This window comes from Cryptomeria japonica, chromosome 2, assembly GCF_030272615.1.
Source record: "Cryptomeria japonica chromosome 2, Sugi_1.0, whole genome shotgun sequence".
In the NCBI taxonomy this organism is placed as follows: domain Eukaryota; kingdom Viridiplantae; phylum Streptophyta; class Pinopsida; order Cupressales; family Cupressaceae; genus Cryptomeria; species Cryptomeria japonica.
Genome location: NC_081406.1, coordinates 525,707,293 through 525,723,398, shown reverse-complemented (window position 1 = coordinate 525,723,398; position 16,106 = coordinate 525,707,293). Strand labels below are relative to the sequence as shown.

Here is a 16,106-nt window from a genome sequence, read left to right as displayed (position 1 = left end):
AGTGCTTGTACTTTTTGAGCAGCCCTTTCTACTCCACGAATCGATTCTTGGGAACCGGAAGAACCTATGGAGTTACTCCCTTCAGCAGCAGGTTTTGTGATTTTATTGATGGCTGCCATGAGCTGTCGGTTTTCTTCTTCTAGCTTGTCTTTCTTTGCAAGAAGATCGTCACACCTTTGCACTAGTGAAGCAACAGAAAACTGAGCATCATGTTTAATGACTTCATGTGTTTGCTTGCCCAATTCTACCCTTGTAACCTTATAATCAGCAGCTGACATTTCATCAAGTGGTTTATCTGCAAAAGGTTCCACAATTTCAGCTACTTTCATCTTGTTGCTATCAACAGTTACCCTGGAAATAGTCTTCGCCTTCTTAGCAACTTTGGATCTGGACTGTTTGAGTTGCTGGTAGTCGAAGGCATCAGGTGAGATCTCTTGCTTCTTTCTTTTCGGGGTGAAAGAACTAAGCCATGGAGGCAAAGTCATCAACTCACTTCCTGTAACAGCTGTAGGCAAAGGAGAAGCAGTTTCTGTTTGAATCACTGTGGTCACCCTGGGAGGAATATCTGTTTGAATAGCGACTATGTTTTGCTCAGTTACCAACGGACATGAAGATTGCCTCATGAATTCTTCAAAACCAGAAGTGGAAGTATCAATTTCTGATAACTGAATGCAAGCGGGATTATCTTCAGGAACTTCCAACACACATTCTCGTTGTTGCTCAGGAGAAGGCCCGTATGCTGAAATGGGAACTGCGTTCTGAGGAGACTCATCAATGAGCAAATCAGGAGGAGAAAGAGGCGTCTCAATAGAAACTGGAGGAATGACCTCATGAGGCGTGTCTGAAACTGGAGACTTAGGCGCATCATCAGATTGCTGCCCCTCTTCTGGATTATCCAGATCGATCACCCGAACATGGAACCGTGCTTTCTCCTTCCCACGAGTAGTTGTCTCCTCAGGAGGAAGCACTACTGCACGACTAACTCGTAACTTGATCCTTGTGCTTGAAGATGAAGCACCCTCCTTATTATCAATCTGAATCTCAGACTTTCGTCCAAGAGGCCCTGTAGAATCATCTTCTTTACCAACCTTGATTTTGATAAGTCTAACAGCATTGCTTTTTAACCATGCGTTAGTGTTGGCCAAGATAGGCTGAAATCTGTCAAGAATGGAGACGCACTCTTTATGTGACCATTGGATCAAAGGAAGTGGAGCTCCCTCAACCCTCCGTGAAGTGTATTCAGGATCAAGTATACGCCCATCATCAATCATCCCTTGTGGGATATCTGCCAAGTTCAAGTCAACAATTTGCTCAACAGTGAGCCTGCAGTAATCCATCTTCAGGACTTCAGCTTCTGTGCGGAGATCTGCCCAGATGTCTTCAATGCGATGAACATGTACAAAGGATTTTTTGATCTTTTCCTTCATACCTCTATAATCAAAATCAGCTCTAGGTTTGAACCTCTTAAGCTTGATTTCCTGCAATTCAACCTCCATGGCCTTAGCCTTCACAGATGTGACAAGGGAGTATCGACCAATTTTCAACGGATTTGTGCTGGAGATCCCCATTCCAACCTTGTGTCTAGCAGACTGAAGAGTATGAACAGCCATAATTTGTCTACCCAACTCCATAAGAATTATCCTATCGGTCGGGTATCTTGGTAGCATGTATGGTTGTCCATCATAGCACCCAATCCTCATGTAGGTGAAGGTGGGAAATTGCAGGAATAAGCACCCATACTCAGATACCTTGACCCATGCCTCATCTGATACTCGCTTATTTCTGAGATCCATGTCAAACTGACACATAAAATATCCAAAGAATGCATCTTGGACTCTTCTAAAATGTAGTCTGCTAGGTTTCAAAGGCAGCTGGTCATAATATTCCCAAACTGGTATGAGAGAGCGATCACCCTTGGTAGAAAGACCTAGAAAGTGTCTAAGTGATGCTGCTAAATATACCAAATAAGAATTCATAAAGAAGGTCATAGTGGTAGGAACCGCTGCAAGTTGTTCGCACAAAGCATCGCTGATGATTTCACCCCATGAAATGTGATGCGACTGCCGTATGAACATGATGAATTGATACATCCATGGCTCAAAGACATTAGAGTGCTCAAGGCCTAACATTCTGCTGAGAAGAGTGATGGTGTCTCCTATCTCCCACTTGAAATCACAACGGTACAACTTTGCCCATGTTGAGAAGGAAGGACGTGGCTCATGAATCCACCTATTGATGTGGCGCTTGCAATCTTTTTCTCTTTTCACATAATACTCTGCTGCACTTTCTTTGGTGATTTCCATGTAAACAGGTGCAGGAGGTATTTTGAAGACCTTCTCGATTGTATCCGCATCAAGATGAATTATGGCTTCACCATCATCATTTTTTATGACTCTTGACTCTTTGTCAAAATGATGGGCGTATGCAAGAACAAATTCAGGTTCTAGGGCAGCCACTGGGAAAGAAGACGCATGATGGATATGGCTGTCCAACAGCGGCTGCAAGTTGTTATCCTGTGGATCTTCTACCCTGTGAATGAATTCTGCCATATCAACATGCCCTATTTCTGTGTCCCTGATGCGATCCAATGGCGAGGAGACCTGGGAAGGTGTAACCTCATTCTGGTATTTATCATATTTGTATTTCATTTTCTTTGGAGTTGGCGATGCCGGCAAATCTGACATTAATTGCGAACCTGGAATGCTGTGATGAAGACTTAAAAGGGTTAAGGCCACATCATAATCAGCTGCAAATATCATTCTTTCTTTTTTCAAATGGGTAAAACTTCGATCTCTGAATTTCACGGTTTTGTGAGAAGAAGAGAGAAGACATGTAGAAATGGGAAAATCTTGACTTTGACCAATTTCGGATCTTGGGGGAATTTTCGCAAGTATACAAGTTGGAAAGTACATACATGCAATCGGGATTTTAAAACCCGAATACAAGTATACTTGTAAATTCGAAAATGGAGAAACGGATGAAAAATGGGATTTTGACTTGCGGGAAATGATGGAAATGGAAAGTGCGGATATGGGGAACGTGAATGGATAGAAATGGGAATATCCGGGATAGTCATTTTCATGAAAATGGGAAGATCTTTTCAACATGTAATCTGGTTTTCAAAACACGAATTTGCAAGAGAGAGGTATTTCACATTTTTCAAGCTTGGAAATTTAACCAAAAATGATTAAATTTCTCAACCGTAGGGGAAGAACAACAATTTCCAGCGAACTTGTAATCGAGATTAAAAATCCCGAATACTAGCTAAGATGGAATTTTGAGAAGAATAATGCAATTTAACAATTGCATTTCAAAGGGAAGATTTGTTTCATGAAAACCAATTTTAAGGGAAGAACAACACATGTGAAGAATGCAATTAATAACAAAAAAAAAATGAAGAAAACATGAAAATAAAAAGAAGAGAAGAAAGGAAGAACATACCTTGATTGGAAAATCAAAATGCTTCTCCAACAATGCAATACTTCTTGAGATGAAGAAGCAAAACTGAACTTTTAAACCCTTATCACGTTTTTGTGAAAATGCCCCCAAAAATGGTAGCAATCTTAAACTTGCAAGAGTAAAATGCCAATGAAAGTGTTCATTTCAAGTTTGTTGCAGCAAAACGATCAAGGTATTTGCTAAAGCAATAATACCAAAGGTGTTTGAAGAGGTATCAATGCCAAAAAACGCAGCCAAGAGAGTCACGTTTTTGTGAAAAAACGTGGCATTCATTACACATTCAATGCACCATTAAATGGTGCGAACCTGCTCTTACCCTCCACGCCTTAGGAAGAAAGGCCAAAACGATTTAGGAGTGTGGGCAACATTGAAGATTTAACCGCTCAAATCGTGGCATTCATGAGGCACGTTAAAAAAAAAACGCAGTTGCTGTTTCTTAGGGTAAAAACCAGCGGATTTGTCTTTGAAATGGCATGATAGATGTCAAAAAATGCAAGAAGATCGGATGCAAGCTCAAAACGCCCCCATCATCCAACGATTCATCCACGAATTTCGCCTTGAAAAAGTCCAAAATCGCTTCATTCTTGCATTTCGGGTTTTGAAAAATGAATGACAAGTTCGATTTTCTTCAAAAGGAAGCAAATCGGGTTTTAAACATAAAATGACAAGTCCGATTTTCTCCTTTTTCCTTTTCATGCTCAAAATCGGGTTTTAAATATAAAACAACAAGTTTAAAATTTCACTTTTCACTCATTAAGCCAAAATCGGGTTTTTTTGGACAAATGACAAGTCTAAAAATTGTCAAAAATGAACTTTATGTTAAAATCGGGTTTTAAAAGACAAACTGCAAGTTTAAAAATACTTGTAAGGGGGAAATAAAATCCCTACAACAAGTATTAAACACTTGCACACATGTAATGGGGATTTAAAATCCCTATTACATGTAAAACCCATTAAAGTAGGGGTTTTTTGGACAAACTGCAAGTTTACTTGCAGTTGAGCTAAAAAACCCCTATTTTAACTAAAAATGACCAAAAAACAACAAAAAGATAAAAACATTAAATGGGAAACTTAAAATAAATTACAAGTGACATATTTGAAATAAAAAAATGCACATGTAAGTGATCAAAAATTCCCCTACAAAGACCACAACAATGAATATCATTAAAACTTGCATTTTGAAGAAAATTCTCCACCTGCAGTCTGGGTTTTAAAACCCGAAATTGAAGGAAAGGCATGGCAAACGAACCCAGAATTGGACGAAATTTGAAACGTAGTTCGAGAATGGACTGAGGATTAAGCTAGTCCAAGGATTAGTCAAAATTTCGCCTCGGGAAGCGTGCCATAGAGTAATAATTTTCATTTTTCATAAAAATTCCATCGTAGTGGTCCTTCATTTTTGGAAACAAAAATGAGGACAACACTAATCCTATTGAGAAACTGATGTCTAACTAGAAAGGGACATTATAGTCCGCCCTCCCTAGAATTGCTTGTCCCCAAGCATTCTCAACTCTGGATGCTATAGAATATCCTCATTCTCCCAAGTAGCATCCTCGATCGGCAAATCCTTCCACTTAATTAGATATTCCCTAATGACCCGCCTCCGCAACTGCCTCTCTCTGACATCCAAGATTGTAATGGACACCCTAGAATGCCCAAAAACTAAACCAACTGCTGATAGGAATTTAGTCAAATAGTTTGCATCCAACTCCTTATTTCTCCGTTTAATGTTTAAACCTCTTATGGCTTCGGAAATGAAATGTTTGTTTGTTTTTAAGTCTTTGCATAGGTTTAAAATCACATAACATGAACAAGAAGGAAATTACAATAATATGCAACATGAAGATTGAACTACTGCTGATATGATATTATTTCCAGAATTAATAAAGTCAAATATATAGCAGATTTTTCAACTCACTAAATACTCCAGCATTTTTGACATAATGTTCCAACAATGACTTCCCATCTTGCTGCTACAGTAACATGAATAGTGCAATGCTACAGTAACGTGAATAGTGCCACACTACAGTAGCATGAATAGTGTCATGCTATAGTAACATGAATAGTGATGCGCTACATTGCTGCTACAGTATTAATTAGTCTTCAATCAGTCCAATATCTTCATTAAATCATCCCTTCAGAATGGCATAAGCATTGGTCAAGAAGTGAAGAAGGTATGAGCAAAACACCAAATCTGCCTGTAGCTAGAGATGCACCCAATCTGCCTGTTAATGAAGCTGATAGCAATGGATTCCAAAGGCCAAACCCCAAGGGAATGACGTCTAGATTGTCACAAGAGAGGATAGACATCCTCTAATGCCAAGAACGGATCTGCAACTCACACATCAATTTCTTCTCATATTCAACATGCTGAATGAAGCCACAAAAGCTTCCTTTTATTCTTTCTCCAAGGGTCGACCCAACTCACTTGAGCAATGTGGGATAAAAGATGTGCAATATAAAACATATTAAAATATTCACTTATGTCTCCCTTGGGTGCCCCTTTGATTTGCACACATCCCCATAAAATAAATATTAAAGTAACACTTTAATATTTTACAATTAAATTAAATGTTACTTTAATAACACTTCAGGCATTAAAATATATTAGCAATCGGGCTCCGAATAGCGCGAGTGATAGCTCGTCGGAAAACTCTCGTCGAGGAGTATCGAATCCAATCACCAAAGCTAGCCTCCGTTGTGTCCTACTAACTTACTAAAAATAGTAAGTATGCCTGAAACTAAGTAAATCAACTTCATTTTAGCCCAAACTGGAAATGACTAGGCCAAAACACTCCAGGATCCCCTTAAACCCTTCGTTAGCCCTCGGGACCATGTAGAGCTAGGCTAACACACATACACCTGGTCAACTCCTAAAGTGGGGACATTACAAAGATGGCCTTAGGTACTGTCGTGATGTATTCACACATTGCCCCATTGCAAATGGGGACCCCCACTTTTTTGCTTTCTGGGTTAGTTTTCTTGGCTTAGTCTCTTAGGTTCGTCTTGTTAATCTTTGCATTGGGGAGTTGCCAGAGAGCTCATTGGGATTAAATGGTCTCCTTGAGTTGAGATGAAGCAGTAGGTGGTCTCGGTCAGGGTCTCTTTGAAAGCCTTCTCTAGGTCAGGCCTTGCTCTTGTTTTGGGGTTATGCCTTGATTGAGTTTGGGAGAGTCTTTGCATTATGTCTAGAACCTGAATGTAAATCTTAGCATGGTCTTGGAAGTTTGAGTTAGAGTCAGTCAAGGATATGAATGAAGATGAAAGTTGTTGTCAAGAGACCCCTTTTGGGTCTAAGTTGGTCACGATGATTAAAGTAAAGCGAGGATCAAGTGCAACTACGACGGATGGAGGCAAATGAAGCAAATCCTTTAGAGCCCTATCCATTATCTTCAAATTAGGCCTAAATTCTTGCTTCAAGCCCCCGACCCAGGCGAAGTTGACCTAAGCATGCTTTTGAAATATGTTTGAATGATTGTCAATGAGGAACTTAGAGGTTAAGAACCAAGTTCTCTCTAGTACCTTCCAAAGGTACAGGAGCGACTTTCTTGGTAGAGAATTTTTGCCCTCATTTGGATAGGAGACTTCATCCTAGGGCCTTGTTTGATACCAATTCCACTCATTTACCCTTCGAGGAGCAAAGAACATGAAACTTGGAGGAAAGTGGAAAATTTGAGCTAGATTGTGAATTTCGCTCCTGATACTCTCTAAGGTACAGGAGCAAAATCTTCCTAGGCTCCTTTTGCTCTCCTAATTTGGATGAAATCTCACTTTCAAGGTTTGAATTGAAAGGTGATCAACCTAAGCGCACCTTTGAGTATGAATTTGAGCCACCCCAGACTTGAGAGTTTGAGAGGAAATTGGAGAATTTAAGCACAAGCATGAATTTCGCTCCTGACTCTTCCAAGGGTACAGGAGCGAACTCTCCTAAAACCTCCCTTCTTCCCTCTAATTTGGATCAATTTGGTGTTTTTAAGCTTTGAGTGAAGAGAGGATGATTTGTTCAAGCCTTTGAAGTGCATTTAAACCAAGTTTAAGGATGAACCATGGAGGATTTGAGCTTTGAAGCAAAATTCGCTCCTGACCCTTCCAAGGGTACAAGAGCGGATTCCTTAGAATCACCTATTTGCTCCTAGCTTGGACTGAGATCTCTGTTCCTATGGCATGATTGGAATAGAAGTTGATTTGTACGTGACTTGGAAATAAATTGCAGCATGATAGAATGAGGAAAATGAGAGGAATTTAAGCCCTAAAGCCAAATTCGCTCCTGACCCTTCCAAAGGTACGGGAGTGAATTCCTTAAAATCCTCTTTTATGCCTGAGTTTAGACCACAAACCTTGTTCCCATGGCATGAGTGAAAATGCGAACTTTAAGTGACTTGACCCTTTGGACAAAGTGTGAACTTTAAATTTCTCACAAAAGCAATAAAAATGCCAATTTTCCTAGGCAATTCTTTTTTTATTTTGCCTTAAGGCGATTTTAAACAAACTTGCCATTTTATAGAAATGCGCAAACTTTATGCCAAGCTTTGTTGATTAGGTGCTTTTCCATTTGGTAGTCAAATTCGGCATTTTCAACTAAAATGCACGATTTCTCATTTCATTCCCTTCGCCCAATGTAAAAAGGGGATGAGTTGGCTTTGATCCAAAATTTGGCGATTTCGGTTTAACTTAGCGAACTTCATACTTTATTCCCCTCTTTGCAAATGAGAATCGCTGACTTACGTTTTAAACGCCCTTTCATTTGAATGAAACTCGGCCATTTAATATGTTTTGAGCGAACTCTCATTGTTTCATTTTAGACGCCTTCTTTAACTGAATGAAACTCAGCCATTTTAGACGTATTGCGCGACCTCTATGCTCGGGATTTCATGCAAAATGAGCGATTTTTACATGACTCGACCTTGGGATGCAACGACTAGGGTTTTGTTTCCCCTTTCCAAGTAATTTCAGGCTTGCTGAGGAAAATGTGTGATTTTTTGAAGGCGTTTTTGACTTGCGATTTTCATGAAATTTGCGAATTTCACATGTTTTGGTTTTGAACGCTTTTCAACTCAAGTTGCAAATGTGCGATTTTCGTTTTGTATCTTGCAAATGTGAGAAAAGGGCCAAGTTTGGTTCATGCCCCTCTTGGCCTAGGTGAAACTTGGGCATTTAACTTGTAATGGGCGAAGTTTGTTTTTAGTTCTTCGACACCCCTTATATGAAACTCAGGCATTTTATATGTTTTGAGCGAGCTTTTGTGTTCTTTGCGGAACATACAAAATCACCAAACTTCCCATTTAGACGCCCCTTTCTCTTGCCTAGCGACTTCAGGATTTGATGAAAATGTGAGGCTTTGATTTTTTAAACAAAATCCTTAGAAATCCGACTTTCTAAGCCACCATCGAGCTAAGGGAAAACTCGTCCTTTTTAGCCGAAATGCTAGGCATTTGCACTTTAAAATTTCAACCTATGACTTGTGACTTTGTTTGGAAGGAAGTCGGGTTTCATGAAGAAGATGTGCGATTTTCTCTGTCTGTCTTCTTGTGATGTCCCCTTCTAGCTAGAGACATCACTCTAGCTTGTGATTAGCCTATCAAAGACCCTCGTAGGCTAGTAGGATTGGCTAGAGGGTCACCTTGGCGTGGAGATCTTCTGGGGACAGAGCAGAGTACACTTCTGGGTTGCCAGAGTTTGTTTATGATGAGTTTTGCTTTGAGTTTGGCTTGGCCAGGCTATTTTTAGCAATTGGAGATGGACCCCTGCTATTTTTAGCAGACATCACGGTCATATGGATGGTCAACTAGTGAGCTCCAGTTTCAGATGGCTTAGCAATCAGACAAGGACATCAAGAGATATTAAAGTTTAAGTGACTTAAGTGATTTATTTAATATTTTAATATTATTATAAAGTTCTAAAGTAACTTTATAATAATAAAGTCACTTTAATATAATAAAGTGCGTTAAGTGAATAATTTAATGTGGGATATCCCACATTGGCCAGGAAGGTGTTTGAGCTCTCTTAAGGAAAGAATAAAAGGAAAGGCAAGAGTTCATTCTCGGCATCCAGTTGATGAATAGTAATTTGATTGATTTTTAGTGTGGAGCCTAGGGCTTTCGCAATTTTCTTCTTTGATCATAGGAAACGGAAACTTCCTATTGATAGCAATTTTGAAGGTGTGAAATAGCACCTGAATTATTGCAGTTGTGGGAAAGAATACTTCAGTTCTTTCATTTGTGCAAATTGGTGAAGTTTTCTACAAGGGTTTGAAGTTTATTGTTGAAGAACATTTATAGTTGGTTGTGAATCATCCTTCTTTGGCACATGGAGTTATATCATTCTTGTTGGGAGAGATTATCAACAAATTATTCAAGGTTTTAAGAACAGATTGCAAGTTTTTCATCCACTGCTACAGTACCCGCGTGAATAGTACCTGCGTGAATAGTGTCACGCTACAGTAACCCGTGAATAGTGAAACGCTACAGTGATACGTGAATAGTAAAATCGCTACAGTGATTGTTACAGTGAGATGCTTGAGTTTTACTCTTTCCCATGTAAAGTCTCTTTTCTGACCTGCATTGGAGTTCTGGGTGTTATTCTCCAGTCCTAGCGGATTAAATCAGGTTCTCAATGCACTCTGTTTGCTTACTTTAATTTGTTTCAGACTTGTAATCAATTTGGTAAATGTTCAATGATTGCTGTGTAAGTTCTAAGGATATCATACAATCGAATTCGTGTCATTATTACTAATCAGAATGAATGCAAGATTGAAGACCAGTTTGATCATGTTATGGACGCTCTGTTTCAGACATTTTGTAGCTTATTTCTGATCTGTTGTAGCTTCTAAATATTATCAGAAATCTTTTATTCTGGGTTAATCTAGTTTGTGACAGTCATGACTTCACTCAGAAAAGCCATGAAATAATTGTTGTTCCAGTCATTGCTGTTAAGGGTTCAGATTTGCATACTTCCGGTATGAACTCATAATTTCATGAAATGTAAAAGACAAATCTGTATTAAAGTCATTTGTTCCTTGTAGAGGATGTTATGAATTTGTTTTCTAGCCTTCATAGTACTATCAGCATACCAATCATATTTGATCATTGGCATATGTTATTTGCACTCTCTTTATTCCTTGGTGAAACATCATTGAAAACTCAATCAAAACCCAAACACTGAAAACATTGAAAAATCAAACAAAGGCAGAAAATTGTGGTTGGTTAGAGTCCACCAGGTGTGGGTTCTTACACTTCTACAAAACTTGGCTCTATTAGAGGAAATGCGAACTTATTTCAAATCGTCCCCCTTTTGTTTGTAAACTCAAGCTTATGGGCGAATTTGGGTTTCTTGAAGATTTTGTGCGCTTTTATTTCACCAAAAGCAGAAGCAACTCCCTTCCTTAACACTTCATCGGTGATTGGAGACAAAATTTCATGTTTGCTTTGTTCTGAAAACTCAAGGTATTCTCAGCTTTGGCAAGGTGATTAGAAAGGCACTCTGGATTTCCCTTAGGGTCCTCTCTTATTGAGCGGACAAAGGGAAAAAAATGGGGGTCCCCTGTCGAGGATGGGGTGGGGTGTGCATAACAAACGACATAATTATAGTATCATGATCATACCATCATAGCATCATATACTTCCAGTTCAATATCAAAATAATAATATTGAGTTCAAGTTTCATTGTTTCAACAATTGGAACTTTTAAGTTTTAATCATAAAATGGATTCTCTAAATCAACATCATCATCATCATCATTTACATTAGATGAACCACAAGCAATGCCAATTGCACTTGCAATTGCACTAATTGTATTCTCGCTTTCTGAGTCCTCAAATGCAACAAGCTGAGAAGTGGAAGCATCCAAATCAGTATGATTTGGCTCTATATCCCACATCTTCATCTCCCATTGCTTGTAGTCTTGTGTGTGAAAGGAGATGCAAGTTGGAATGCATATATACTAAGTTCTCCGCTCTTTTTGACTGCAAACCAGACCTCAAAATTTTATTCAAAAATGCAATTTTTTTTGTTTTTAGCCGGGCTGGGCGTTCAAGTTTGCCCCGGATGAATCGGCACACCTTGGTCGAACCTGCAAGCAGACCATACCGAGACTGGTACTGAGTTTGAACTGGACCGAGACTTGGCCTTCTAGCGGGAGAATCCAGTATCTTAGTATATTTATATAGTATTTACAAAAAATATTAATTGATGTGTATATGTAAACACGTGCAGCTAATATTATAAAATCAAAATTTTCCAACAAGGTAGCACATTAAAAATTTGCAAATTAATACTAATTTCCTTGTTATCAACAAGTGCATATTATAATATGAGATATTTTGGAAAAAAAGTAGATGCTCCAGCAAATATGCGAAGTTTGCAAAACAACCTACACTCATGCAAAGACCGTGACTTAAAAGTTATGTTTATAAACTATAAGCATATTTTTTAATTAAAGATTTTAGAAGTGTTTTTCTTGTGTGAGGAATGTTTTAGGGAAAAAAATTTCTAATGCTGACCTCCCTATTGAGAAATACAAAAAAAGTACTATGTAGAATATTTGAGAAACTTGGCAGAAGAGAAAAAAAATTAATAATGATTAAATTAAGAATATGTTGTAACAAGTCCATTGGGCATTACCAAATGGTAAACATGGAAGAAGACTGTAATGTCCCCAATTTTAGCCTTTAGGCTAATAGGCGTTATAAGGAGAAATTAATTAAATTAATTTCTTATAAAGTCATAAAAAAAATTATTTATTAAAAAGTGACTTTATATTTAATTAATTTAATTAAAAAGTGACTTAGGTATAAAAATTAAAAATAATTAAAAAGTCACTTAAATAATATTAATAAGAAAGTGTACCTACCCCCTTCTAGAAGGTGTCTCATGACAGTTTACGGAAAGGATAAATAGAAGAGGATGTTAGAGGATCAAGTGACTAAGATTGGAGATTTGGATATGATGAAATGACTGATGCATGGCATTGGTTGAGTCTTTGAGGACGCAAACCTTCAGCAAATTTGAGAGAAGGACTGGACGAAACACTAGTTCTTCATTTTGGGAGTAGGTTCATGATGGGATCTACATTAGTGTCTACATTGTGAAGTCTTCTGTTGAAGAGAAATTTACAGCTGAGAGAGAAAGACATTGCAGTCTTTCTTACTGTGCATATTGAGTTTGTTATTAGAAATTTTACTTGCTGCTACAGTGCCACGCTACAGTGATTTGCTACAGTAAAATTGAAGAGGAGGGTTGGGCGTTATCAACAATATCCATCCTAGACTACTTTGGCGATATCCTATTGGCAATTTTGGAGACAAATTGGAGGCAGATCAAAGGGAGAATAGCTTGCTGTTGACGCAGGTTGCAGACCTCTTGGAACCCATGTTTTCACTTATATCTTCCTATCTATGCTTCAATTTCACTCTTAATTGTTTGCAGATTCAAGGGGAAGCATAGGCGATACTTTTGGAGGCTTTATTTGGAGGTAAGAATGCAGCTATTAATTGTTTGGAGAGGCCGAGCTAGCCCTGGTCCGCCATCTACATAACCCTCAACTTCATGCTTTAGTCACTCTTCCTTGCTCAAAAATCATCAAAGGTGGAAGGCGCTGTCTAGGAGGAAGAATCCGCTAGGAGTGAGGGCAATTTAGGAGACATATTTATGAGTTGCAGAAATAACTCTGAAGACAACTTCATCAGCAGCAGATCGGCACCTGTTATGAGCCATTTTTGCATTGATTTGATCAAGACCTCCTTTGGAGTTTAGCGCTACCCTCTAGTGAGAAGATCGGGCCTATTTGAGGAGGAGTTTGGAGTATTATCAGCAGCATATCACAGTGTCCTCAGACTACAGCAGGGATTCAGAGTTACAGCAGTTTGACAGTCACATAGGAGGGCCTATTTGGCACTTGGGGAAGCTTGTAGACCACCATATTGCTTCCTACCCCACTGCAGATTTACCAGGTTCATTTCATTGAATTTCAGTTTGTACTCAGACTTTAATGGCTGCCTTTGTCCTCAGAAATTAGTGTCAAGTGTATGGTCATTGGGTGAAAATTACTTAATAGACTTGTACGATTATTTGCAATTGAATTTAAGGAGGAATAAGAATGTTCTTGAATACATGTTTATCTGAGATTCTATGTTAAATGTTTGACAAATTGACACTTGGCTGTAAGTGCATATGTAACATTGTAAATTCATCCCTATACATTGGTTAAGGGTCTAGAGTGTCATTTGAGCATTTAGATGACACTTTATGCTTTGTAGTGTTGATTTTTCAAGCATTGGAAGCCATCTATAGTCATTTTAATAAGGACATATCAGACTGATATAATAGAGCAGCAAGCTGGAAGGCTGCATATGAAGCATTCGACAATATTCCTTGGGTTAGAATACATCATTTTCTACACCTATTTGACCAAGGGATATTACAAAGACCTAGGTTCAATTCCCCCAGGAACTGCTGAGAAAGATCTCATTGTGTTAATGCGGTGAAAAGTGCATGCTGTGCATGCTATGCATGCCCAGGGAACACATCCCAATTTGTGTTTGGTAAACCTCATTGACCAACAAAAAAAGAATATGCTGTATCAATAATTCCAGGCCATCTAAGCTAAATTCACAATCCACAGAGAAAGAATTGAGCACTGCATATAAGACCTATATGCATGAATATGTCATGTCATAAAAAATAAAACACAAAATATAGAACATACATAATATCTAATAACACAAATCCAACCTCACATGAATCTGATATTATTGATTTCTATCAAAAAGACTCAGGGTGTCAATTCCTATTTTCTTACACTTATGTCTTTAAAACTTTGAGTCTTTTGAATATTCTGCATGCATATCAGATCCATCTTTAGATGGATCTAAGCTAGTAAATATCCTCTGCAGTGATGGCCTTCATTCTTTGAATTCTATTTTTGAGTTGAGATTCACAATGCTATTGTAGCTCCAAACTTTCTGAATAAAAAGAAATGTGAAGTAGCAATATAATTGATTCCAATTTTCTTCCATTATTATTATGCTTGTGAGTTCTCCTTCCTTCTGTTCATTTTCTCTAATAGTTGAATATTTCTAAAAGACAATGAATTGAAATCAATAAATATTATAATGTCAATGAGCATACCTTCTGATTTATCTTCAATATGTCCATCCCCTATGCTTTTCTCACGCAATGAAAAAATAAGTGCAAAATAACCAGCCATTACCAAGTTGTCAGCAGCAATTCCAGCGGCCAACATACTTGATGAAGTTAACCCCAATGCCTGCTAACGTTGATTAAATAATAATGTAAAATGTATTATTGACACACTGATACAAACTAAATTTTCCAAATCAACATTTTATTAAGGATTGATTTTAGCAACCATTTAGAATTTTATTATTTTAAAATAGGTGATAATAAAGGTGAAAGTAAAAAATCCTGTTTTATTAAAACTAAAACCCAAATTTGAAAGGTCCTAAGCTTAAGTATATTAATACTTTTATGGGTTAGGGAAACTCATAATACCCAGGAATTGCTTGGATGAAAACAACTGCTTGTCTAGAGGAAAACAGAAAGAAAATATATTATTGTCCTCAAATGACCAAAAGTAGGTCAATGGAACTCGAGAGTACAGCAGTTAACAATAGAAAGATTCTTGGGGACTAAAAAGGGAAATGCATTTAATCCCAAGGATCGTTATGGCTTCAACTAGGTATATGCCACAAAATCAGAACTAAATTTATATTAATATCCTAAGCAACCGAGGCATGTAACCAATGTGAGATATATTTCATTACAAAACATATATCAATAGGAAAGTAGTTAATGAATTGCAAAAGATAAATATATTGAAGCCTGATATAATTATACAAAGACATGCAAGAAAAGAGAGAAGACAGTCACCACAGCAAAAGCAGTCCAAAAAGCTTATTTACATGTAGTGTGATACTCACCTAGTGCCTCCACATGAAGTGTAATAGACAGATAGAGATTTTGAGAGCATCATGAGAACAAAATAGTCAATGGTATCCCAAGAACATGTAATGTCCCCTTCTCCTCAATGACCTCTCGGGAGTTGATTAGCCTATTTCACATTATCCCAATAGGCTAATTAGGAGATATAAGGGATGGTTTGCCGGTCACGTCATTAATTTCTATTGGTGGAGAAATAAAAAGGTGGAATATTATTTTATGCGATCTTATATTATTATTTGGTGAGAAAAATGACCTTATGTTATAAAATAAAATTATAAAAGTAAAGTGACTTTATTTAAAAACAAAAAAATGATAATAAAGTCATAAAGTGACTTTCAAAGGAGAAAATAAAATAAGTGTGAGTTTTTTAATCCCACATGAGAGTAGAGGCTCACAAACAGATTGGGAAGTCTTTATAAAGGAGCCTTGTTTTTCTCCAAGCGATATAATATATGACCATTTGATTCTTGAAATTTCTCCATAGTTGTTGGTGTGACAGTGACTGCCATTTCCGAGGACAAAAACCCTTGGGAATTCGTAGGTTGGATGGAAACCCAACTCTACTTGAGAGGTGGATTCATTCAGAATTCACTACTGAGTTAATTCACAGAGTTCTGGATCCAATGATGGACCTAATGTGCAGATTGGACAATTGTATGAATCTATATGATCTTTCCTAGTTTAGGCTTA

At 37.8% G+C, this 16,106-nt stretch overlaps 1 protein-coding gene across 4 annotated transcripts in view; it reads right to left on the bottom strand.

The window, feature by feature from the left end:
- Positions 1-16,106, bottom strand: part of LOC131052191 (uncharacterized) — a 423,207-nt gene that overhangs the window by 204,272 nt on the left and 202,829 nt on the right. For 2 of the 4 annotated variants that reach the window (XR_009371577.1, XM_059216700.1), the window contains exon 6: positions 14,583-14,724. Coding sequence is in view for 2 of the 4 variants with exons in the window: in XM_059216700.1 (XP_059072683.1) it covers positions 14,583-14,724 (142 nt within the window). In the remaining 2 variants the exon portion in view is untranslated. The remainder of the gene's footprint in view (positions 1-14,582; positions 14,725-16,106) is intronic. The other 2 variants (XR_009371578.1, XM_059216699.1) reach the window with 1 other exon arrangement.